The following is a 24,861-nucleotide window of genomic DNA, read 5'->3' on the forward strand; positions in this document are numbered from 1 at the left end:
GAATTGTTTAAGAATAGCTGAAGAAAGACTGATGTGAATAAGTGGCTGGAGAAAGGAAAAGTAAGGCCAAGGAATATCCGGAAATTTTCCAATCAGTAAAATCTATTAGTCTATAGAACAATGTCTCAAGGGAACCAGTGAAAGCCCAATCTTATAAGTCATTTAAAAATGGAGTGGATTTGGCTATTGGAATTATTCCAAGGGGAAAAGTCTTGCACTGTGCCGGAAATGGACAGCACAACTTAATGGGTTGCTGTCATGTTGACCATTTTCCACATTAGCACGCCTAGCCTGTTCTTTGGATTTAACAAGGGAACATAAGAAGGGGAGGTAACGAGTCAGGATCTGCTACAATTTACACTTAGGACCCTATACTGCTGAAGCCCCTTCTACCAATGGGCAGAGTCGGGGTCACAAGGTTAGATTAATTTCACATTGAGAGAAAGGGAAAGGTAGTATTAGAGGAAAAGTGCTCATGAAATACTGATTATTAATGCCCTGTGGCCATTTGAGCATGCTCTAAAGATAGGGCGGTGCTGAGCTATACCTTTGCTCATGGCCTTTATAATCCCACCTTATTTGTTACCTTAAGTCTCTATTACTACTTAATTTGTTACTCCTGTTTTTTCTCTTCCCTTCGTGATTATCGTTCACATTTTCTCTCACTGCCTTATTTCTGTATTAGTGGATAATGGAGGTCCTTTCTCACACCCAAGTCAAAAACCAAACGCCATTTTAAAACTTTTTGTTTTTATGGCAAGGCATATCTTGGTCTAGTTGTTACATTTACGGTCACAACTTCCCTGGGTTTTGATTCTTTCAACTGTAAAACAGTGAAAATAAAAGCATCTCTATTTACATCTCCGGTTGTCATAAAAAGAAGGAAGAGAATAGATGTGAAATCACCTTGAAACCTAAAGTCCTACAGAAATACAAGGTATCATCGCTTCTTGTTTCTTGCCCATTACAGTGTTGCCCATTTTAGGATAAAAATGTCATGTGAACAGCTATCTTTTTATTAGATTTTTATTTTTCATTATTATTACCTGCTATACACTCCCTAATATTTGAATATAAGAGCTGTGAAAACAACAAGTACCTCAAAACACACCTGCTGAAAAGGATATTAAATTATATTGCAGATTGGGGGAGGGGGGTCTCTTGGAATCACTAGTAATAAGTTGGTGCTTTGAGATGATCTGTTCAGTGGTTTCAACGCGCAATAATACAACTGAGGAAAGGAAAAAATAAGATTTACTGGATACTTCATATAAACCTAATCCTCACAACACTGGGGATAACATCACCCCAGTTCGCAGATGAGAAAAATCAATGCCCAAGGTCACAGGGTTAGTAAAAGACAAAGCTTGTATACACACCCAGATCTGCCCAGTGTGAACTCCCTACTGTACTGTGTGGCATATGTGACGTTTTCACAAAGTGTTTTATTCTATAAATATATGCCATTGACGGCATGGGGCCAGGCGCAGACAGGCATGATGGAGTGGCAACTGCATACACCCTTTCAGTCGCCACTTCAGTAATGTTACAAATCACACTGCGCACACAGGCATGCTTGTTGGATGCCGGGGTAGAGACATACACTTTGTCACAGCCATTCTTTGCACTGACCGCCACCCCCACCTCGATATGGCACTAATATTAAGTTAGAAAAATCCACGAGTCAAGCTTGCAGGTCCCAGGTGCTTCAGTTAGTATTGGTAGTGAAGGTTGGGGCTTGTTAAGAGCATATCAGGAAGCTGTTTTTGACAAATGAAATGTACTAACATAACATTAGCGACATTGCTTCTACCAAAGACCTTTAAAGAAAAGAATCGCTGGCAATGCTACTAGGAGCCACACAGGTGGTGCTTCAAGCAAGAAACAGCAAAAGCCTTAAGCCACTAGGCTTTTAAAGAAAACGGAGGCTTTTAATAAGTCTTGATTGTATTTTCTTCCACTAGTGTTGATGTTATTTTCTAGCTACCCAGATAATACCAACCCTCCCGTAAATATCAGATATTTATAGTGTTAGAAATATACACTAAGTGGCATTATTATAACTACAGCAAATTAGACTGGAGAAAGGCATGCTGTGTGACTCAAACACTAGATTTAGTTGGGTCAGAAGGTCAACTCTAGGGAGTTTGTCAGCACAAAGAATCACGGTTTCCAACAATTTCTATCTGTCAGAACAACCTATATCCAACTATGATACCAGTTAAATGATGGGCAATTATGTGACCTGCCAGAAATGATCATTTGCTTCAGTGTTTATCATTAGCTCTGTAAAGCACATGAATTAGAGAAAACACATGTCCTGCGGACATCGTATTATTCTGGAATGAGGGCTCAAGAGAAGAGAATGACTGCAGGAACATAAAAGAGATGGAAAGTGTTGCCTAAATCCTATCTCTGGCCTCCCTTTCCCTGCTCAATCCAGTGGGCTCTACCAATTGGTAGAAGATTGAACAGGGTTTGAAAGATGGCTTTCTGTTTTTAGGTTTTTTTTGTCGATCCTTCATGTTTCGTGTTTCTCTGCATGAGTACTTGCTGCTTATAGACCCTTTAACTTGTATCTTTCCTCTTTGTTGAGTGGTGTCCCAGAAATATGGGACAATGACCTTGTGGACACAATTACCATACAGTGGACGACAAAAGTTCAAAGCAACTGGAGAAAGCATTATTTTAGTAAGAATCTTTTTCTTTCCTGCAAATAAATGAGTTAAATATAAGGAGAATATGGACTCTTCCCACAACCACCTGGATGGAGGTTAATTAGCACCTAACGGACGTGTTAGAGCAAATCTTGATGATGAGGACTAGTTTGGTTTATAAAGCTTTTCCACACACATTAGCCCACTCAGTCCTTACCACTGCCCCACGATGCTGGGCTTGCTTCCTTCTGGTGCCCCAGTTAGCTTGGCCTGCACACCCACCTGTTTGGCCTGATTGACACAGCGCATGTACTGGTTGGCCAGATCAGAGCAGCTGAGGGTCTGCTGGGTGTTCTGGCGGTAACACTGAAGAATTTTGGCTTGCAGATCAGCACAGACAGGATGAAACTCATACCGCCTGAAAACAAAAACAGGAACCCGTGAGACAAACGCTCTTCAATCAGAATAAAGATCAAGGCTAAAGAGTGGATAAAACATTCAATAAGATGTAAATGTTGCAAATGTAGAAGCGAAGTTTGAGAAGTAATTTTCTTCAACCCTTAAAAAAAGATACCAAAATAGTTCCCATGATAAAAATACATGTAACGTAAATGACTTCTATGAAATGAGCTGCAGTAATTGGTACCACCACGAGCCTCTCTGGACGTTGTAACATTCCCACCCAAACCCACACCTAAACCAGGTGGATGGCACCGATACTCTTCAGCCCAGTCGGCCGAATCAGAAACCTGAGAGCCCTAACTTCTCTCTTCCATGCCCATATCTAGTCAGTCTCACAGTTCGAGACCCAGCAGTCTAGTCCTCTTTCTCTGTACTCACTGTCATCACATTAATTTGTAATCACTCATATCCTGGATTCAAGCTAGTCTGTCTCTTAGCCTTTGCCCCTCTACTACTGCCTTCCAGAAGGTTCTTTCTAATATCTAAATCTGAGACCATATTTCTCCCTCCTGCTTTCTGAATAAAATGCAAGGTCAACAGGCAAGTCCTTCTGGGTCAGGTTTCTGCCTGCCGTTTAGCCTTCAATCCTCAGACTGCCGCAGCCTGACCAAGCCACTTTCAGGGTTTGATCCAGACACGCCCCTTCATGTCTTTGCTCATGCTGCTCTTGAGTTTGGACATGCTCTGTTCCCAAAGTCCCACCCATTCCTATATATCTGGAAAATACTTACTCATCTTTCAATAGTTGAGCTAAGTATTGAAGTGTAACCTTCTCTAGACAGCTTCACTAACTCTCCGTTCAGGGTGGAATCTATCTACCACTCCCTTTTTGGTGACCCCACTGACCCCATACTGGCTGCTTCTACTGCTTCTTTCACCTTCCACTTAACACCGATGACACCGTAGCCTGGTGTAATTTACTAGTCTACATCTACTAGGAGGCAAATCCCAAGAAGTAAGGACTGTCTTATTTTCTTTGTGACCTCAGCTATTGATATGGATACCTCTTTTAGCAGTCATGCGATAAATTGCTTAGAATATAAATGGGTAGAGAAAAAAAACATTTTTAAATTCTGGGCTAAAATTTTACTAATTATACTTACAAATCTTTGCTTTCAGTGAATATGCAGTACTAAACACAAATGCCTCCAAAAATCTTAAAATATATACTTGAAAAACGATAACAAAATAAACCGAATGAATTATACAAATGAAAATAAAATACTCTTGTTAAGATTATAGAGGAACTTGAATTATAAGGGCTAAATACGCGCAGAAAAAATACATAATATTATCACTTTTAATCTAGGAATTTATATTTTTTCAAATTAGTTTTGTTTAGTACAAAAGGCTTCCAGTCTTTCATATCAGTTCTTTTTTTGAAATTTAAATTTTTTATTTCTCTAGTAATCTTGAAATAGCATTATTTTAAATTAAATGGGTTCTAAAAAAAACCCCTACAGAATAGAGGGGGAATATTTTTCATCAATAAGGAAACCCCTGGGTGACGATTTGTCTCATTACTTTTATCCAAGACACTAAGCTAACACAGATTTTGCTAGAACAGAAAACTGACATGCAAACCACGTTACTGGTCCCTGAGGGAATTTACTTCTTACTACCTTCTAAAGAAAGTAGACACACAGGAAAAAAATAATCCCACAAATTTTACATAACATTGCTTTTACTTTTTCATTCATTACCTTCCTACTCTGCCAAATACCTAAGAACAGAATTTAAATCCAATCCCTGGAGTTTCCATTCTCTCTAAGATTTCAAAGTTCACGTCTATGAGAATTTTTTTTGGACGTGGATTTCCCTAATCCCCTACCATGAACATCAGCATCTAAAAAGATGTGCTTTGAAGAGAAGATACCATGAACTGACTGATTATAGCAAGACACATCTGGATAAATATTGAATAAAATATAATCAAGCACTAGGTCAGCTGAACCTAGCAAATATATGACTAATGCCTATAACAGTTCAAGGGAAAACAGGCTTATAGTCTGTCTTAGTGTTGCGGACCATCATTCTTCTAATATATCTTAGATTTAAAAGCAAGGGAAGCAGGATAGGAAAAGAAGCCTAGAACAATCCTAATCATATATTCAGCTCTTCCTTATTAACATACAGGAAAAGATTGTAAAGAATGAGCTTCCACATACTGCACATCATAAAGAAGATAGTGTGTGGTTTTTTTTCTTTTAAAAAACTATTGGCGATGGAATAATTCATTCAATACTATGAACTCCTTAGAAAGAGGTAATTTAAGTTGTATATAAACGTTTACTGAACTGAGCTATTAGTCATGCAAGTTAATGTCCATGAGTTATTTATGATTTGAAATGTGTCAAAACATACTTTTATCACCACAAATCAATACTGTTCACTTCCAGGGCCTGTGATTTCCTGTCTGGGAGTCCAGTAGGCCTGTGTGGATGCGTGCGCATGCACATGCATGCGTGTATACAAATACACACACACACACACACACACACACACACACACACACACCCACCCCTTCTGAAATCCTTTTTGTATACATTTCAACGTTTATTGATGATTAGGTAGTAGAAAGGGGGAAGGGGGTGGAAATCAGCATAATTGTCTCCCACTTCCTGGAGGAGCCTCTGGTACATTTTTCCTGGATTAATCTGTGAGGGCAAAGCTCTGCCTCCATATTGATCTGCAGTGCTTGTTATGCTGCTCTAATGTACTGTTTTCACTTTGGGAAAATGTGAAATGAGATTACCGTCCACCATTAGAAGGCCATAAAACACAAGCCATGGCACCTTCCATTCAGGAAAAGGTTTAAAGGCATTTCCAATATGCATTATGGTCAACCCTCCATATAGCCATTGAGTCAGCGATTGATTTTTATTGACTGCTTTCCTTCCTGCTGATGGAAAAAGTCACTACTAGGCAAAAATAACAAAAGGGCAGAATTTCAAGATACCTAAGAAGGAAAATTAAATCTTGGCTGCAAGGGACATTTAAATAATTTAATTTCTTTGTAGGGAAATAAGATTTTAAAAAGGAAATGGTGAACGACAAATGTTAAGAGAAAGATGAAATATAAATATGGAGAACTCAAAACAGTAATAAAGAAAAGAGAGGACAGTAACCCAGAAACATTGAGTAAAAAGGAATTGGTGGAATAAAGTTGATACTTGAAAATATATATTGATCAAAAACAAGTTAAAAAAAAAGTTTCATGGTCACTTGAAAGGACTGAGGATTTTGATGGGTCCCACCTCATATCCATCCTCCCTCTTCACTTTCCTTTTCCTTCCTGGACTCTTCATTCTCTGTTCCCTGCCACCTCCCTCACTTCTTCAAGTATCAGCAGCTGCCCTCACCCTTCCTACCCCACCCCACAGTGGCACTGAGGACCAAGAGGGTTGATGCCATATTCAGCAACAGAACTGGAGAGCCAAAGACTTGAACAGAGAATAAAATCACTCCTGGTAGGCATTATATAGCCAATGAAACCATTTTTGTTAATGTTTAATGCTAATATTCACTTAAAAGGCAGCTAAGAAAATATATCCAAGTATTTTCTCATTACACTAACAAGGCCATTGTAGAAACTTTGTGTGGGGGGTGGAGGGGAATAAAACAGAGAAGAATACAGAAACACATCAAGGCTGTTCCTAATTTTTCAGTGCTTAAAGTAACAGAGATGGATATGTTATATATTGTTACTCTTCTCTCTGATTATTTCCTGGGCATAATTTCTTGTAAGCTGCATTAAGGGTCAAAGACAAATAAAAACATTTTGGTAAAAATGAAGCTGAGATAAGCGGTACTCAGCTCTCCTCTTCGTCTGTGACACGCTGACGCCTGGCCACCTGTTTTAGAGCTATCTGCAGACTTCACTGCTGCTGTGTCTACTTTCATGTCTGAGAAACTTCTTTGATGTGGGTCTGAGCTTTACATTTCGAGGAAACTACTTACCCATCTTTTTAGTTCTGCTAATATAAATGGCAAGGATAAGAAGGTAACTTCAGAGACGGAGGAAAATATGGAGATAGTTCTCCTCATACCACTCTACCAGAAGGCTAAAGGAGTCATGTCATGACAATCAGCAGCCACAAATTCCTAAAGCTCTCAGGAGCACAGAAATTGTTCGTTATGAGTGCAGGTGCATGAAAAAGGATCCTTTCCCTGTATCTGGACCAGTAAGTACAGAGAGAGAGGGAACGGAGAGAGAGAAGGAAGGAAGGAAGGAAGGGAAGGAATGGATGGGTAGATGGATGGGTATGAAATGGATGGTGCTAAAAGAATTCTGATTTTTTTTTTAACAGGTTGTGACTGCATCCTTCATGGGATCTGGTGGTCTAATAAAACAGTATCTACCACATTAAAAGCAGGCACACAATACAGCCATGGATTCAAATCTTTAGCTCTAATTCCTATGGCATAATGCAAAAATGGTAATTTTATTCTGTATTAAACATTTCATTAGATGTTAAGCCCAGGAGTCAGGATTTCTGGTTTTATGACACAAAACTAAAGCTATCAAGTACATTGCCAATAGTTTAAAACATGAAACAATCCACTTATCATTTATAATAAAGCTATCATAAAATGCAGCAGCAAAGAAGAAAGTATTAACTCAAATGTGTTATCAAATAGATCTTTTTCATTTTAATTTTACCTTAAATTACAATATCCTAATAATAGTTTTTAGAATAAAATGTAAACAGCCTCTAACTATGCAAAATCTGAAAGACAACTCCAAGCTTTCCATTCTTTTTTTTTTAATGTTTGTATTTATTTTTGAGACAGAGAGAGACACAGCATGAGCGGGGAAGGGGCAGAGAGAGAGAGGGAGACACAGAATCTGAAGCAGGCTCCAGGCTCCGAGCTGTCAGCACAGAGCCCGACACGGGGCTCGAACCCACAAGCCGTGAGATCATGGCCTGAGCCGAAGTCGGCTGCTCAACCGACTGAGCCACCCAGGTGCCCCTAAGCTTTCCATTCTTACTAGCTGCTAACCATCTTTATTAATGAAGCTTCTACCTGGGCTGTAATCAAATTTCCACAGTTACACTTTAGAGGCCAAACATCTCCCAAAGCTGTCTGCTTTCTTTGTTTCAATTTGTCTCCATATACATTTTGCTATAAAATTTGAAAAATAAAATGAAATAAAAGCAGAAAACTTTTTTTACATTTAGTTTCTAAAATGATGAATGTTATTAGCTATGATGTTGTCTATCCTCACAACACAAAAAATGCCAAGAGGCCTCCTCTGTTATCAGAGGAGGGACCACTGACCTTGACTACCCCAGGTCAACCTGTGTTCAACCAGGGGTTCAATGAACCAATCAAGCTGACAGTGCTCATTGCCCATAATGAGTGCCATACCATTCAACCAACAGATTTAACTGGGTGTTGTGAAAGAAAAGCCCAGCATGGCTAGAGCTACAACAGAATTTACAGAATTCTATCCTATACACCCAAAGGCTTGAAAGAGCAACATCTATCTGAAAATATTTTAATACTTAATTCTTAATTTTAATCTATGGTTGATTTGGGGGAAAGATGCCAGTATCACAACTCAGTAATCTGGATCCATAGGAGGAAGGTGACCTGTCTGCAAGGAGAGAGGGGAAAATATTGCCGGTCTTACCCCAGATTTCAGCATCCCAAGTAAAAGGCCTAATGCTAGGAAAAATACACAGATAGGACCTGTGGTCACCTATCCGAGGTAAGATAATACAATGTTCTACATACACAGGTTCACTGTTCTTTGACCAACAGGCCCCACAAACCCTAAGCAGATGGACACAAACACAGCAGAATATTAGGTGAGTGAAAAGCTTTCTAATTTTGCGATATATTTTGCTTCCTCATCCAGTAATACTGAGTACTTGGAAATGATGGGGACACAAGGGCAAACCTAGGAGGAGAGTGGGAACTTCCCATGTGACCACATGAAAGCTGGTGGGGGCTGGCTGCTCTCTCTTCTCATGGTGCTCAGTGGACAAAAACCACTCTGACAGTATGGGACTCCCAGATGTCTGGTTTTGTTTTCCTGAGCAGGTTGCTACTACTCTACTCTGCAGGGAGAACGACATGGCATCTTGCCAACTTCACCATTTGCTGAGTGAGATCCTACTACAGAGACTCACCCCACGAGGGTCTGGATTTAGAAAAATGGGGCCATCTTCTGCCGCATCTCCAAAGAATAAGGGCCTGAACCCTTTTGTTTTATAAATAGTTTCTTAAAATCTGGTGATCTAGAGAGACCAATGGCAACTTAATGTTAGTAAAAAAAACTTTTCCAGAAAATTTCTCCAGGTAATAATGCCTTGGACAAGAAATAGTTATTTATTCAGTTCAAAAGATTTGTGAAGTCAGGTATCAGGTATGAGGCAGAGAAAAACAATCAGTTGGCTAATTTGAATTTTCTACCATAGCATGGTACCCTTGATACATCTAGGCTATGTGCAGCAAGGCTTACATCTCTAAAAAGATAAAACACTTCTTACTTACATAAAAGATACCTGAAACATGAGACAATAATTATAGGGACAAAGAACATAAATGATGCCAACATTAACTCAACCCGGAAGGACCCCAAATCAACTTCCGGTCACACTTTCTTTAGAACAATCATGTACTCAGGAGATGTTGTTTTCTCATACTCACACAGTTCTTCTCAGGTCAAATTCTACAGCTAAATACTGCACTTTAGTCTGAGTGACCCTTAATTTAAAGACCTATAAGCCATCCCTTCCCTCTCTCCCTTTCTTTCTCAACGATGCTTGGAATATTGTTATTGCTTAATAAATGCCCACTAATAATGCGGTAATAAAAACAGGGACTCTAGTGGGTTAACCATGCAGCTCTGTGCTTTAATATGCCCGAGACAGCAGCAGTTTATACAAGTATCCTGAGTAGAAACATCACCTGCTGCATGCACACAGCACTAACAAAACAGAATCCCAGCTCATAGAAGTGGCCCTTGGTTATAAGAACTGTAATATCTGCAGAAGCATTCTTAGTCCCTTCAAAAGACCTACAAGCCATGGAATGCAGAGCTGTCCAGGGCCCAACATTAAATTTCAATCTCCCAAGGATACATCAATGTGAGTGAGACCAAGGCCACCTTAATACACCAAATTACTTCTATTTGAAATATTTTCATAAGGCGTCAAGGTGAAGGAAAGTATTAGTATTAATAAGCAATACTACTATGAGTACTACTAAAGAAAAGCATGGCATTTACTCTCACCTGACTTGATAAAACAGCTGTTTAATTAGACAACTTACAAAATGTTAATCTTGAGCATACACAATACACCACCCTTGCATTTCTTTTACTTTAAATATGTGTGTGTATATATATATATCGAACTTACACCAACACAGGTTAGCTTATTTTGCCCCACCCGACCCAGACTTTGTGAATGGTTTGTATTTCTCCTATCCTGTTATTTTGAAATGTTCACTAAAATTGGTCTAAGAATGGAAGATATGAAGGTTGGCTGGTTCATTCATTCATTCTTTCATCCATTCTTTTACTCTAACAACAAATATTATTAAGCATTCATCACATGCCATTCACTATGACAGGCGCTGAATAAGATATGATCTTTGCCTTCAGATGGCTCGAATGGTGGGGGGGAGAGACAAAAGTGTGTATAAGGTCTTATAATGAGATCAAGAGATAATACATTTGTAAACTTAGTGCTAAGCAAATCCAGAGATTTAGTTTTGGATATGACAGAGATGGAACATACAGTATTGGAGACATGAGGACATCTATCACTAGTGAACAGGAAACAAGAATAGACTTTATGATTTCCTCAAAGTAACTTTCAAGCCTGATGGAAGATCTGCACAGTGTATGCAGACTATAGAGACAGAAATGGAGAGGAGAGACCTCCTCTGAACTTGGGAATATGAATACACCCATAACCTGGTGACTCCAAGCCTTTTGAACTCCTCTGCTTTCCACAGAGGAAAGCTTGGTACTTGCGTTCATGACATCTGCTAACACAGGCTTGGTTTGGAGAGGTGGAAGTAGTTGTGTATAGTTAGAGCTTATAAACTCTTTGAGTCAAGTAGGAATCCACAAGGAAATAATCAGAGGCCAGGACAGAGTTTTAGACCTACCAACAATAAACAAATGTTGAGAAAAGCTCCCAGTTGCTGTCTTAGTAGGAGGGCTCTGGTGGTAACTCTCAACTGATGCTAAAATTACTCTTCAGCCTTCAATGTTTTCGCTACTTGAGAATGCTTTTTGTAATCACTCTGTTGCTTTATTACTTGATAGGGCCAAGGAGGAGCAAACTGAACAACTGGGTCCTGGATCAATGCCCAAATTTGAAGTTAGGAGTGAGAGAGGAGGAGCGGGGATAATATGGGGAAAGTAAAAAGATACCAGGAAGCAAAAGAACACACTAGAATTACAGGGAAATCATGGAGGAGAAAGGGAAGACATTATGGGCCAGATGAGTTTCAGTGTAGAAAAAAACAGAGGGTCTGACTGAGCATCCCAACCAGCCCATGGGAAAGGGGAGGCTGCACATTCTAGGCCACGGGGCTGAAGCCAACTGTGGCAGTTGTTTTCCCAGACAACTTTCATTGCAAATTGTGGAAGGAATATTACACTTCCCTTCATCACCCATCCTTCCTGCAGAGAGTCCTCAGGTTCAGAAGAGGAAGGACTGGATATAGCCAGTGTGGCCATCCCCAGTACAGCCAAGGGGCAGGGCACCAGTCCTGACAAGACAGAGTATACTTGCAATGAACCTAGGCCTTTCCAAGCAAATGTAATGAAACACTGCATACAACCTCCCAGAGATAATCCTTCCATATTTGAAGAAATATAGATTTCAGAGGCCTTATAATATCATTTTCATCAATGAAATCTATTATAATAGCACAGAATCACAGAATCTTCCAATTGAGTAGTATGGTACCAGGAGCCTATACAGAAATATGGTTGAGCACACATATTCATGTTAAGCTCCTATTTTTAGGCACTTACAAGTTTTCAAAAAGAATTACCCATTGGGATGGATTTCTTAGGCTCCTCAGCTGAGGGGATGCTTAGGCAGTGAGAAGTTTGGTGAAATCCCATTTGAGTCACCTAAGCATAAAAATACGTTCCACTATCCCCACATCTTCCCAGCTGTGATCACAGGTGCACGTTTAATACTAAGATAAGTCAGGAACAGCTTCGTTCTAAAAATTTCACAACTGTCACACAGCTCAGTGAGGACTGTGCACATCCTAAGACAAGTAGGTTAAGACCAAGAGGTCTGTAGTGACACGGTGCACTGCATTACTTGAGGTGATGCTCCTTCTTCCACCACGTTTTGAAAGCAAGATCCAACTGGCAGATACACCCAGGAAGGAATGTGTCTGGCTCTCTTAACTGAAAGAATTGCAGATGTGTTTATTTTAGTGACAAGTGAAGAAAAAAGTCATCCCTACTGACTTGTCCTCTAAGTGTCAGGGTGCTAGAAATGAGGAGTTGAGGGAATAGCAGGGATGAAGGAGGCAGAGATTAGCCTGTTGTTAGGTCTCCACTCCTTTGAGGACTTGAAGGGCTGGATGCTTAAGCACTGCCACCAGAAGCAGGAAATCCCTAAATGGGTGCAACAGGCATGCCAGCAAATCTCCAGGGACACCAGGCAGCCAGGCAGAAAAAAAGCCACATGGGCATCATACTGGTGGCCACCATGTATACTTTGTGAAGAGAGTCCTAAAGGGTGTGCAGAAACAAAAGGAGAGAGAAAAACACACACACACATGAAAGACACACTTGCAGAAGTCATAGGCAGCACAAGGCAATAAAGGTGCCAAGGAAACAGTACAGCAGTAGGTGCCACACTATTCTCAGGAGGCAGTGAATGCTCCCAGTTGAGGGAGGCAGGAGGAGAGTCTGGGTGCCTTTTCCAGAGAAAAGGAGAGGGGGTAAAAGACCCCTGAGTGAAGGCTGGGACTGCAAGAAGACAGAGGCCAGTTGAGAGGGTGCGTGTGGGTCCCGGCTCAGGTTCAGTGGAACCAGGCATGTTCAGGGGACTTAGGCTGGAGGCAATGCTGCAAAGGAAGGGGCAGGGGCTGGGACAGACTTCCTATAAAAGACAGCGTGCTTACAGTCTACTCCGCAGGCGACGGCAAGCCACCAGCCTGTCCAGATGAGAGAGTGAAGTTATAAAGGTGCCACCGTGGAGAGGCTGAACTGATCTGAATAAACCACATGGGCGGCAGAGGGAGCAGTCTAGGCTGGGACGCCAGCAGAGCAGTCCCCAGGTATAAAACAGGCAAGAAGAGCAGCCCTGGAAAGCAGGAATGGAAGGATGAGATAACGTACCAGACACGGATTTAAGAGGAGGAAAGACGGAGCGGCACACACAGGGTTTAGGCCTAGAGTCTTTAAAGAATGAAATTGCTCAAGGGCCATCAGGAACCACAGCTGGAAAGGAGCCACCATGATCCACAGCGTGGAGCTGGAGCTCAGCACGGGGCAGGGCTGCATGCGCAGATGGGAAATCCCTGAGCAACCCACAGGGGGCGCTGCGGGGCAGTGGCCTGGGGAAGTGACAGGGAAGGGGGTGGGCCGGCCACAAAGCTGAGAGTAGAGGGAAGAGCCAGTGGAGCGCAGTGTCCCAGGCCAGGGAGGACAGAGTTTCACGAGAGAGAAGGCAGTCAACAAGAATAAGACCGATTAAAGGTCATGGCATTTGATCCCTAGCAATTTGGAGAAACAATTTCAGTAACAGGCTAACAGGCAGTTAGAGAAATGGAGGCAGTGGGGTTAGGTCAGTTCAATATCCCTTACTGGGTGCATGTTACATACACAGCAGAAACTACGTGTGTGTATGGCGGGGGGACAGACATCCATCCCACAGGAGCTACTTCAATAGGGTACAATTGGCAACAGGAAAAAGGGAAAAATATGAAAGGGGAGGATTCCACCTGGCTGGAGATCTGGAGAAGGTCTTAGATGAGATGAAAGGATTTCAGTAGGGCCTGAAACAGTAGGGAAGCCTTAGGCAGGTAAAAGGAGGAATGGAAAGGAACTCCAGACAGAAAAGTGAAAGAAGGAAAGGCAGTGATGTCACTAATCAACTGTTTCTTCCAAAGAGTCATACGGAAATTTACAAACAGATCAGAAAGCCCAGCACTTTCAACAGGAACATGTTCTGTAAGCAGATGAAGGAATTCCCACCAAGTACAGTAATGAGTGAACGTGTGCTCAGAAGTTAGTAAATAGGGAAGGCTGTGTGAAGAAAGAGGTTTTCAACAGTCCCTTAGAGAAAAGCAAGAAGGGAAGAATGGAGGGCATGGTCCCTGCAGACATGGTATGATCAAGGAGAATCACAGATTTCCTGGTTAAAACATGAAGTCCACTGTAAAGAATACAAAACATGAGGTTGGTGAGATGCAGGAGGAGAAAGCAATCATCTGTTTGCTGAGAAACCTCAAAAGCTAACAGAATCATGTGGCAGGAATGGGAAATCTTGTACAAAAGAGAGCAGGACATGAGAGGGCTTCTCCTCCTCAAAGTGTCACTAAGTGCTGGTGGCAGAAGGGCGGAGATGGGACTGCAAGCCTGGAGAGCACCGAGTTGCCAGGCATGCAGTGTTGTCTTAGAAGCTCCAGGGATTCCATCCAAAGAGACGCTGACAAGAACAAGGGACAGGCCAGAGACCCTCTTGTACCCCCACTCCACACTGTACTTCCCACCACAGCTCATTCTTTTATGCATAAAGTAAATGCACTGAAGTCAGGGATATATTAGTGCATTTACTGGTCTTGTCTTCACGCTCACGCTGTGTCTAGTATGTTCATTATGAGTCCCTTCTTGCTGTCCAGAATAAACATACACTGAAATTAATGGATGATTAATGGAAGATGGAGAAAGCTTGGCATAAAATATATTTGAAAAACAGGAGTTTATGGATGTTGGTCAACTATAATTCTCCATTAACTCATGATGTACTCAGGTTCAATTTAAAATCATGTAACGTGTATATGCTGATATATGCATAAGGTGTATGAAAAAATATACATACAATTGGCAACAGGAGTTGCTTCAAAGGAGAGGACTGGGATAGGAGGTTATGGACTTAAGGAAGAGGGCTACTTTTGCATCTGACATTTAAATCTTCTACTACAGGCATATGTTGTTGCTTATCAATAAATAATTGATTTAAAAGATTACAATGCCATATTATCTAAAGATACTTTGAATGCCCTGGAAATTGCTAAAAGGAAGGTTGCTTTCCTTCCAGATGCCTAAGCACCCAAACCTGTTTCTGTGAGATCTGTAGCACTTAACATAGAAGTGACTGGAAACTTTTTTTTTTTTTCAACGTTTATTTATTTTTGGGACAGAGAGAGACAGAGCATGAACGGGGGAGGGGCAGAGAGAGAGGGAGACACAGAATCGGAAACAGGCTCCAGGCTCTGAGCCATCAGCCCAGAGCCCGACGCGGGGCTCGAACTCCCGGACCGCGAGATCGTGACCTGGCTGAAGTCGGACGCTTAACCGACTGCGCCACCCAGGCGCCCCAGAAGTGACTGGAAACTTAAAGACAACACCAAGACACCGGATGTGAAACCGCACATGCCAACTCTACACAAAGACAAAAATGTAAACTGGAAAATAATTCAAAAATGCCTTCACACATGTCAGCCTGCAGCACAGCCCTTCTGGTTTAATATCTCAGCAACTTTGTGAGAAAAAAGGACAGAGAAACTGCCCAATTATTTTAAGTCACAGGGCAAAGAGCTGGCAGTAAAATGTAACATGAGTGTTTGGAAAGCCTGGAAGCTGTCTCCATCCATGAAATCCTTGTCAGGGAGGCTGCTCCCTTCTTTATCTTTTTCACTGCTCTTTCCCCATCTCCTTCTTCTCTTAATTGTGCATAATCCCCAAAACTCAGGTCTTTGCCCTGTTGTTTTTCTAATTCCAGGGCAAGTTACCCTTCCCCCTCTGGGAGTGCTACTGCTGTGTGTGTGACAGAAAGGGTTTTCTAGTTGCTCTCCTTCAGTTAGTAGCTGTGTGAGCTTTGGTTTCTTTGGGCATCAGTTCTTTATAAAATACACAGACAGTAATCTTCCCCACCTGAAGCCAGGGACTAGATCTGGTGGTCCTCTTACAGTCCTTCCAACTTGAAAACCTTTAGACTAAGCATTAAATGGGTATGTCCAATTTATTCGATTTCCAGCTTCTCATCCAAACGAGATTTTCCTTCCATTTTTTCCCCAATAGCAATACCATTAACTTTTTAGTAGGCATTAAATTGTTGCTCTTTTGTGCTCTTAATATTTTATAGTCAAGAAGTCACTGAGGTTGTTAGTTCTTCCTTTGAAAAGTCTTTCACTTTCAACCATTGCTCAGTTCGCCCTAACAGCACCCTAGGCTAACAGTTCATGCACAGACTATGATCACTATCCTCTGAATAGTCTCTCTGCCCTCAGCTCCCTCCTCTTCAAGCTCAACATCATGAATTCCACCACATGCATACTTGCATACACAAACCTTTCAGAGGAGACGATCAGGACTCTTCCTTCTTCTCCATCTCCCGTAACTAATTTTACTTCGAAAATACTTCTCATGTTCCTTGCCTCCTCAATAAGCTACTACTTGTGGTACTGGGAGAAAGAGAACCCACTGAAACCTCTACTAAACCACTATTTACCTATTCTGGCCTCAACGTGAAGGACAGATGGTGACATCTACAAGGTTGTTTCCAAACACAATCGAATAGGAACCAGTACAACAGCTAAAGAGCACAAACATACATGTTCCTAATGTGCACTTTCCAAGCCATGTTATAAAATTATACAATCATTCTGACTTGATTCAATTTCTCACTTGTGGGTAAGGGCACTATCTACCACAGTGATAAGCTTCCATAGGAACTAAATCCATTTCAAAGGGTTGGAACACAGAGGCTCAAAAACAAGTGCTCAAGATTTTACACACAGTGCCTTACATCTCTGAAACTCAGTACTATAAATATTAACCTCTTAATTCCGTGAAAGTCCCAGAAATGAGAAAAAAATGGGTATTTGGGAAACGAATTATTTAAGGTAACTGGTAGGGAAAAGAAAGAACTTGCAAGTCAAGTTGCTGATAATCCATTTCATCTCTAGCATTAAGCACAACTAATCACACATGGTAACATGACTTACCAAGTTTTAGAAGAAAAATACATTATAAATTCAAGTAACTAATATTTCCCTACTTAATAGTTCATAAATGAGGGACACACCTCCAAAGCATTTTATAGCTAATGAAAGTGAAAAGTTTATATGGTACGTATAATTACACTGAACTACACGCACACCTATGAAACACCAACACAATTACTCTTTAATTTAAAAATTCTAACATGTTTCTTTTTTTGGTTCTGATTAAAATATTCAGTACTGATGCCATAAGAAGGCATTAAATTCTAACACATCATATAACCTCAACTCCTTGTGTTACATAAATGGATTTAAGCATTTTTCAGAGGGCAGGCAAGATTTAGCAAATTGGCTTAACATTCTAGGCTGCTGCTGAGACCTAAATTAACAAGACCAACCATGAAGTACAGAAAAACAACAGCTTGCTATACAAATTCTCCAAATGATTCTGATGAGCCTCATACATGAGCATTTCAGAGGTGGAATCTCAATGATTTCTATATAAAGGGATAATGATGTATTACTGCAGGACTAAACAATGCATTTCTCAATTCATGTCCTGGATTGGATTCACCATGCTGAGCTCCATTAGTTTTACATCTCCCTAAGGGTTCCAATTCAGCAGTATTAATCTAAGCCATTACACACAGCCTCAATCTATGAACGTCTGCCTTGCGAATGTCCCTTAATACAGCTCTCCAGTTGAGTGTTTTGGAGAAAAATCACACAAACCAGGGAAACTCGAGTCATTATAAATTCATAAGTAGACACTAAATTCTGCCTGCCATGTTTTCACACTTCTGAGGTAAATTCAGTTTTGTCCCCTTTACAATGATCATTTCATCCCATCTCCAACCTCTCCCCCAAATCTCACCCCTTTCCTTCCTCTTTCACGCTTGGCCATTTTTCTATGTTTTGCTGTGAAAAACTGAAACCAAGGGAGAACTCCTTTATCTTCCCAGGGTAAAAGTTGGATCTGTACCTTTTCAGGTGTTACTTTGGAGGAAGAGAGCCTTCTTCTAGAAAAACAAAGGCAATTCCTACACATGGATCCAGTTCTTACCTTTCCCCTACCCTCTTTTCTAGTGGGATTTCTTCCACCTCCTATCTTCAATCTCTTTCTTGACTATTATCATTGTCACTAGAAATCCAACAGTCTCTACAACAGTGCTATCCAACAGAACTTTTTGTGATGATGGAAATGTCTTATACCTATACGGTCCAACACAGTGGTCACAGCTACATGGTGCTCATGTGTACCTGAAATGTGACTAATGCACAGGTAATGCATTAAATTTTACTTAATTTTAATAAACTTAAATCTAAACAATTACATGTGGCTAATGACTATCCTATTGTTGAAAGCATAGTTCTGGGAAATACTATGCTTACAACAACCACCTCCACTGCCCTACCTTCCGTTCATTCTCTCTGATTCACACCAAAATGGCCAAACCCAATGATTCTTTGTACACATCATATAGGAACACTCGCTCGGACTTGTTCATATAAATTACTCCCTTTTCTTGAAAGGAGTTTCTTGGCTTCTAGAAACACTGTGCTTTCCTGCTTTTCCTCCTAGCTCACTGGCCATTTTCTTCTAACTAATCTCTAAAATATAGGAGTTCCTCAGGATCATATTTTGTATATTTCTCTCTGCTCTTCTCTCTTTATACTCTCTCCACCATTATCTCAACCATTCTCATGGCTTTAATGCCACTTGTGTGCTGACAGCAATCAAATTTGTATCTCTAGCCCTCCCTACTTACAGGCAACTGCCTACTTCTATCTACACTGAAGGTTTTGCAAGCGTTGCATGATTAAAGTTGAACTTTTAATTCCCTGCTCTACACCCAGTTTGTTCTTTCTTCCCCATCTCAGCAAATGGACCGTCCAAATTCAGGGAGGAGTCTCCCGATATACAATCTGTCCCCAGGTCTTGTCAATTCAACTTCTAAAATAGGATCTAGAATTGACCTACTTTTCTGTCCATTTTCACTGTCATTATTCTAGTTCAAGAATAATGAATCTCAAAAATCTCTTAAGTAGTCACTTGCTTTCCATTCTGCGCCCCCCCCCCCCATCTCTACTGCCGTTCATTATCAACAACACAACTGGAGTGCCCCTTTTAAACTCTTGACTTCCAGGTTACAACTCAAATCCTTCAAATACATCTTCCAGCTCTTGGGATAAACTTTAAAATACTACTTATGACCTTTGTAGGTGCCTCTATCTCCAGCCTCAACTCTGTCCACTATGCTTTCCTACGTGCTTTCAGGACCCCAGTGAGCCAAGCTCCTTGCTCAGGGTCTTAATACAGGCTGGTCTTGCTGCCTAAATGCCCTTCCTTTGTGTTCCCCCTAAAGCCTGCTACTTTAGCTTTCAGGTCTGAGCCTGATCTCTCACAGTCCATCCCCACACAATGTGCTCTCTCAGTGCTTGGCAGTCATCAAGTTATCTGAGTGACTAGTGATTCCTCCCATTAGACTACAAGCTGCAAGAGAGCAGGGATCACATTGGTTTAGTCTACCACCGTGGTCCCCGTGCCTAGCACAGCACTGCCAACCACCATGCAGCCACTGGGCACCCTCCCTGCTCCTCACTGCCACCGTGTTAGCCCATGTGTGTGGGGGGGGATAAGGTGGACATGTGAGGAAGAGTGGCCAAACTGTGCTGGGGAGACCAATGTTCCCAATATCCAAACTGGAATTAAGAATGAGCTTTCCAATAAAGTAGTATACCCAAAGTTAGGCTCCATATTACAGTTACTGCTTAGATTTTAGCTGTTTGTGGTGATGGTTAATACAGGATCTGGTATCTAAGACACATTACGTCCATATCCGGGCACCACCTTCTACTTGCTATGAAGCTTGGGTAAAGTGCTTAATCTCTCTAAGATGTGACTTTTTCATTGTTTCCCCTATTTAAGATTACTGTAGAGATGAGTAAGATAATGTTTAAGCACTCAGTGCAAAGCCTGGCACATAGTACGCTTTTAGTAAATATGAAGTATCATTATGATACCTCATAATAATATGAATGTCAAATTATCATTTGACTTCGAAATGATTAAGTATAATCATTTAGACATCGGTAAGTTATTCTGGGAACCTCTTAGTTGCCACCTTATTTCCAAAGGAAAACAAGTTTCCACTTTCAAAAGACTAACTTAAAAACAAGTTTTAGAATATAATCCATGGGAGAGCTGCTAACTGTTCACACAACTTGAAGGTGAGCACAAAGTGTTCAGGTGGTGGTAAAATAAGGTTCCTGCACGTATTTTGATAAAGGGATTAAAAAGCTGCACTTGTGTTAAAATCAAACCTCCAGCATGGGGTATATAATTAACATAAACCTATATATCTTTTCTTTTCTCAACTAAGTTCTCACAGGGAGCAACAGCCCTCCCTTTGAATAAATGGAATTGTATTTGAAGTAATTACACTTGGCACAGATTTGCCCACTGCTGGTGGTGGGGCTGCTACTTGTGACTAGGCAGTGAGGGGGAACTCAACGGAATCGATGGCACACTGCTTTAATTTGCTTTAATAGTAGCAAAAGCGTGTCTAAAACAAGTGGGGCATTTCAAGAATAATCAACGCCACACAGCTACAGTTCTATTACCATGAAACCAGTATTCAAAGAGGCCAGAAACTGGTTTTCAGCCTCTTTCAGTGAGTTTCCGTATCTTTAGTGTCATAAATGTCATTTTGTAAAGTCAAGCTGGCAGTCCTCAGCGGGAAGCTGAGAAGTGCCAGTGTTAATTAAAAATGTTGGATAACTTTTCAGTTTATTCATGCTGTGAGATCTGTTCCTCCACCCCACCCTCAAAAACTTTAACTACCAAAGGGCACTCGGGAACAGGGAGAAATAGGAGGGTACTAACGATGATTTCATTTTCAAACGCTTTGAAATTGACAGGCAGTGACAGCACAGTCCAATAAGTAGGGATGGGGGAAAGGATGGACCGATAAGTTCTCTTTTCTATAATACTGGATGCAAAGAAAGCCCAGATCAGAAATCAGAAATGGTCTTCCCCGTGCCGGAATGTGTAGCCCTTGTGAAGGATAAATGAGACACCTGGATCCCTACACGTTAAAAAAAACAAAAAACAAAAAACAAAAAACAAAAAACACAACAGACAACTGTGGATTGATTAATGCTCAGAAATTAATTGCACACGACTAACTTATGATGTTAAAAGCTTATAAAACTGATATGCTATATATATCATTTCATATCATGGTAAGAATATAATGGCTATGGTGATACAGCATGCCATGAAGTAGAAATTTTGGACATATCTGACTAATTGGTCAATGTAAACTGTCAAAAGCCGTCTGACTGTGGCCAGCAACTCCAGCTGGAGTTAGGACTGAAGAGTCCTGAAAGAGGAAAATCTTAAGTACTGCTCTGGATTATAACTTCAGTTTCAGGTCTGAGTAGCTGGTTTGGCTCTCCAAGCTGGATAAAACAATTAGATAAGTTATTCACAGTCACAGTGAAATAAAGCACTGAGGTCTTTTATTGACACGATGATAAATCAAGTATAATATTAATTTCTACCAAATACCATAGATTTTTACCAGTATGATATCTCCAATACTGGCAATAAGTGTCAATATTTAGACTGAGGGAAGAATCATTTAACAGAGCTTCACTACTTCCAATATTTAGGAAAGAGGTCACTTGATTGAAGTCTTATTTCCCTACTTGAAAATTAAGGCTTTTGCCCATGAGACACTATTTTCAGAAATGCACTGAAGGCTAATATCTTCGCATGCATTACAAATGCTAATCAAAGTGGAGTGTTAATATATTATCTTATTCATTATGAAGAAAACGGCTGATACGACTCCACGTGACGGACATTTTACCAACAGTTGTTTCTACCCTGCTTATTTCTTAGGTCCCTGCAAATGCTTGTCACAGCTCCGCTGGTGCTCAGGTAGCTGAAGTGGGGCAAAAGAAATGGGCTCTCCTACTAGAAGCCACATCAGGACAAGAGACAGCAAAAGAGAGTCCTGTCATGTGCTATTTCATTTCACTAAACCTGCTGGTAGGAGAAAAGGTGAAAAAAGAACAAAGGGGGAAACAATTTTTTTTTTTGAGAAAAGATATTAAAACTGCAGTCTTTTTTCCTTCCTCCCCCTTTCCCTCCCCTCATTTTTCCTATTTCTAGTTTAGGTGCTGTCAATCAGGCAGCAAACAGATTTACATATATGCTTCTAAAGGGGTGGTGGGGGGGGGGGAGGAAAAACTCTCTCAATGCTTATGCCAAAGACAGACATCACTAATCAATCACAGCACTCCAGGCTGAGCCTTGTCGCAGCCTCAGAGTCCTTCTCAACAAAATGCTGTAGGGAGTTCACTACAATCAGCTGGGGCTGGTGCCTGAAACCAACATTAGTTGTGTTCCCTGACATGGAAGTTTGCCCCAGTGCTCTAGCTCTAGCACTGGGCTTGACTCTCTTGGTGTTGCACTCTCCTAGGACCTGAAGTTAAGGCTGAACAGGTCGTGATGTTGAAATTCACAAGAGCCCCAGCTTTCTTCCAGTGAACACTTTGCCATACAGAATCCAAGGCATCTGAAAGTAAGCAAGAGACCAGATAATACCCTTTTCTGACTCATTCCACATCCCTCTAAAAGGTGAGCAAAGCCAGGAAAAATCACCTGGGCTTGGCAGGCCCCTATTAATGTTTAAGCTGGATCTTAACTGTGCTTATTTTTAAGGTTGATATGAGGTTCAGAATCAGCATTTACACTTTTTAAAAGTGTGCATTTAAAAGAAAGTTTCCTGACAGTCACTAGATCACCCTGCACGATCATTTTAGGAATACCTTCCCCATACATTAACACACTCGTTCATTTGGCTTCTAATATAATTGGTCTCTCTCTCTCCAGAAAGCCCTTAATGACACCACCTCACATCCAACCTTCATAATTTGGCTCCCTCCACCTCAGAGAGCAGGACTTCCTGGGCACAGTCTTCCTGCCTGCCGTTGTGGGCCAAATGTGATTCTCCCCAGCTGCTGCTGTGCTGCCTGCTTTATGACAGGGGCCTGCCCGATCGCTCCAGGCCATCCAGGAACAGAAGCCTTCCAGGCAACAAGAAGCTATTAGATGCAGCCTGCTTGGGCCAGGGCCACATTCCGCTCCCAAGAGTAACTCATATATGCTTCTGCCTGTATTCTTTCGTTCCATAGATTAAGAGAGGATCATCTCCCACACTTGCACGAAGGATCTCTCTGGATAAGGAAGTCAACAGAAGATCAGAGAATGGCAAAACCTTGCCAAAAGTTCACTTGGTAAATGGCACATAAAGACCTCGAAAATAATCTGGAATACCCAAATGGAGGTAGGTTCCAATGACTAGAAATGTGGCTGCCTGAAAAATGGACAGAAGCCAGAAAAGACACAGTGTGTCTCTGTCTATACGTGGGAACTGAAGGAAAGGTGGCCACTTCTCCTGTGCGTCTGTTTGTCCCTAGTCCCCCACAGCTGCTGGCTCTAAAGAAAATGCGAGTTGCAGGAGGCAGTCATATAAAGGGCAGCACTTATCTGCTTTATAGAGAATTGAAAAGATTTACGTATTTTTTCTGGGGTCCCAAGCTTTTTTTTTTTTAATTTGGCATTACCCATAATGTATTTGTCCATGGGATAAACAGAGACGCCTTCCCCCACAATTATATTTGCTTAAAGGAAAACACAGCTGCCTTTCTTGCATATTAAGACGCAACTGGAACTGGAAAGACCAAAGATTTCAAAGGGAAGGAAAGTTTACAGCATAAAAGATACTGCGCCATACCAAAGTGCATTGAATCTAAAAAACCAAGGCAAAGTAATGACTATGCTCCTTGGGGACAAAAGTCCTTTTGAGCAAGAAGCTATAGGTGCCATTTTCTAGAAGAGCCACCTGCTACTACTTGGAGCTATTGCAAATATTCAGGAGCTGGAATTTGAGTCCTTCCATCTATTTGTGTGGGAGAGTATGCACGCACGTGCACCCTGAGGCAAAACCAATAGGTAATTACTGGATGCTGTCACTGTGGGATAACTGAACCATCAAGTCGACTACTTAATGATCCCCTCAGACGACCAGCATCACACCACTGCTTGCTACTACTGTTAACAGGAAACCTTTGGAGAAACATGCTAATCCAAGTGAAAGCAGGGAAGATACTGTACTGCTAAGAGGGCCCACCCCCATCAAAAGTACAGAATGTAGCAAGAAGATAATGACCCTAATTAGTTAGTTATTATTTGCTATACTGACAACTGCATCTAATAACACTGCCGCCACGGTGCTGTTTTGTGTGACATCTTCTTCATGTGGCAACCTTTTCATAAACCAAAGCAAAAACCAAACCAGTTTCTTTTATTCCCCCAGTTTCACTGAGAAATAACTGACATATCACTGAAGAAGGTTAAGGCATACAGCATGATGGTTTGATTTACATATGTTGTGCAATAATTAGTTCAATAGCTTCAGCCAACATGCATCTTCTTGTATTGATACAATAAAAGGAAAGAAGAAAAGAAGGGGGAAAAACGTTTTCTCCTTGTGATGAG

The 24,861-nt window shown here is 41.1% G+C and overlaps 1 protein-coding gene across 3 annotated transcripts in view; it reads right to left on the reverse strand.

The window, feature by feature from the left end:
* CHCHD3 (coiled-coil-helix-coiled-coil-helix domain containing 3) overlaps window positions 1-24,861 on the reverse strand; it is a 283,621-nt gene that overhangs the window by 9,093 nt on the left and 249,667 nt on the right. For all 3 annotated transcript variants that reach the window (XM_030308461.2, XM_030308462.1, XM_030308463.1), the window contains one exon: window positions 2,940-3,075. In XM_030308461.2, the coding sequence (XP_030164321.1) occupies window positions 2,940-3,075 (136 nt within the window). The remainder of the gene's footprint in view (window positions 1-2,939; window positions 3,076-24,861) is intronic.

The sequence above is a fragment of the Lynx canadensis genome, chromosome A2 (assembly GCF_007474595.2).
Source record: "Lynx canadensis isolate LIC74 chromosome A2, mLynCan4.pri.v2, whole genome shotgun sequence".
In the NCBI taxonomy this organism is placed as follows: domain Eukaryota; kingdom Metazoa; phylum Chordata; class Mammalia; order Carnivora; family Felidae; genus Lynx; species Lynx canadensis.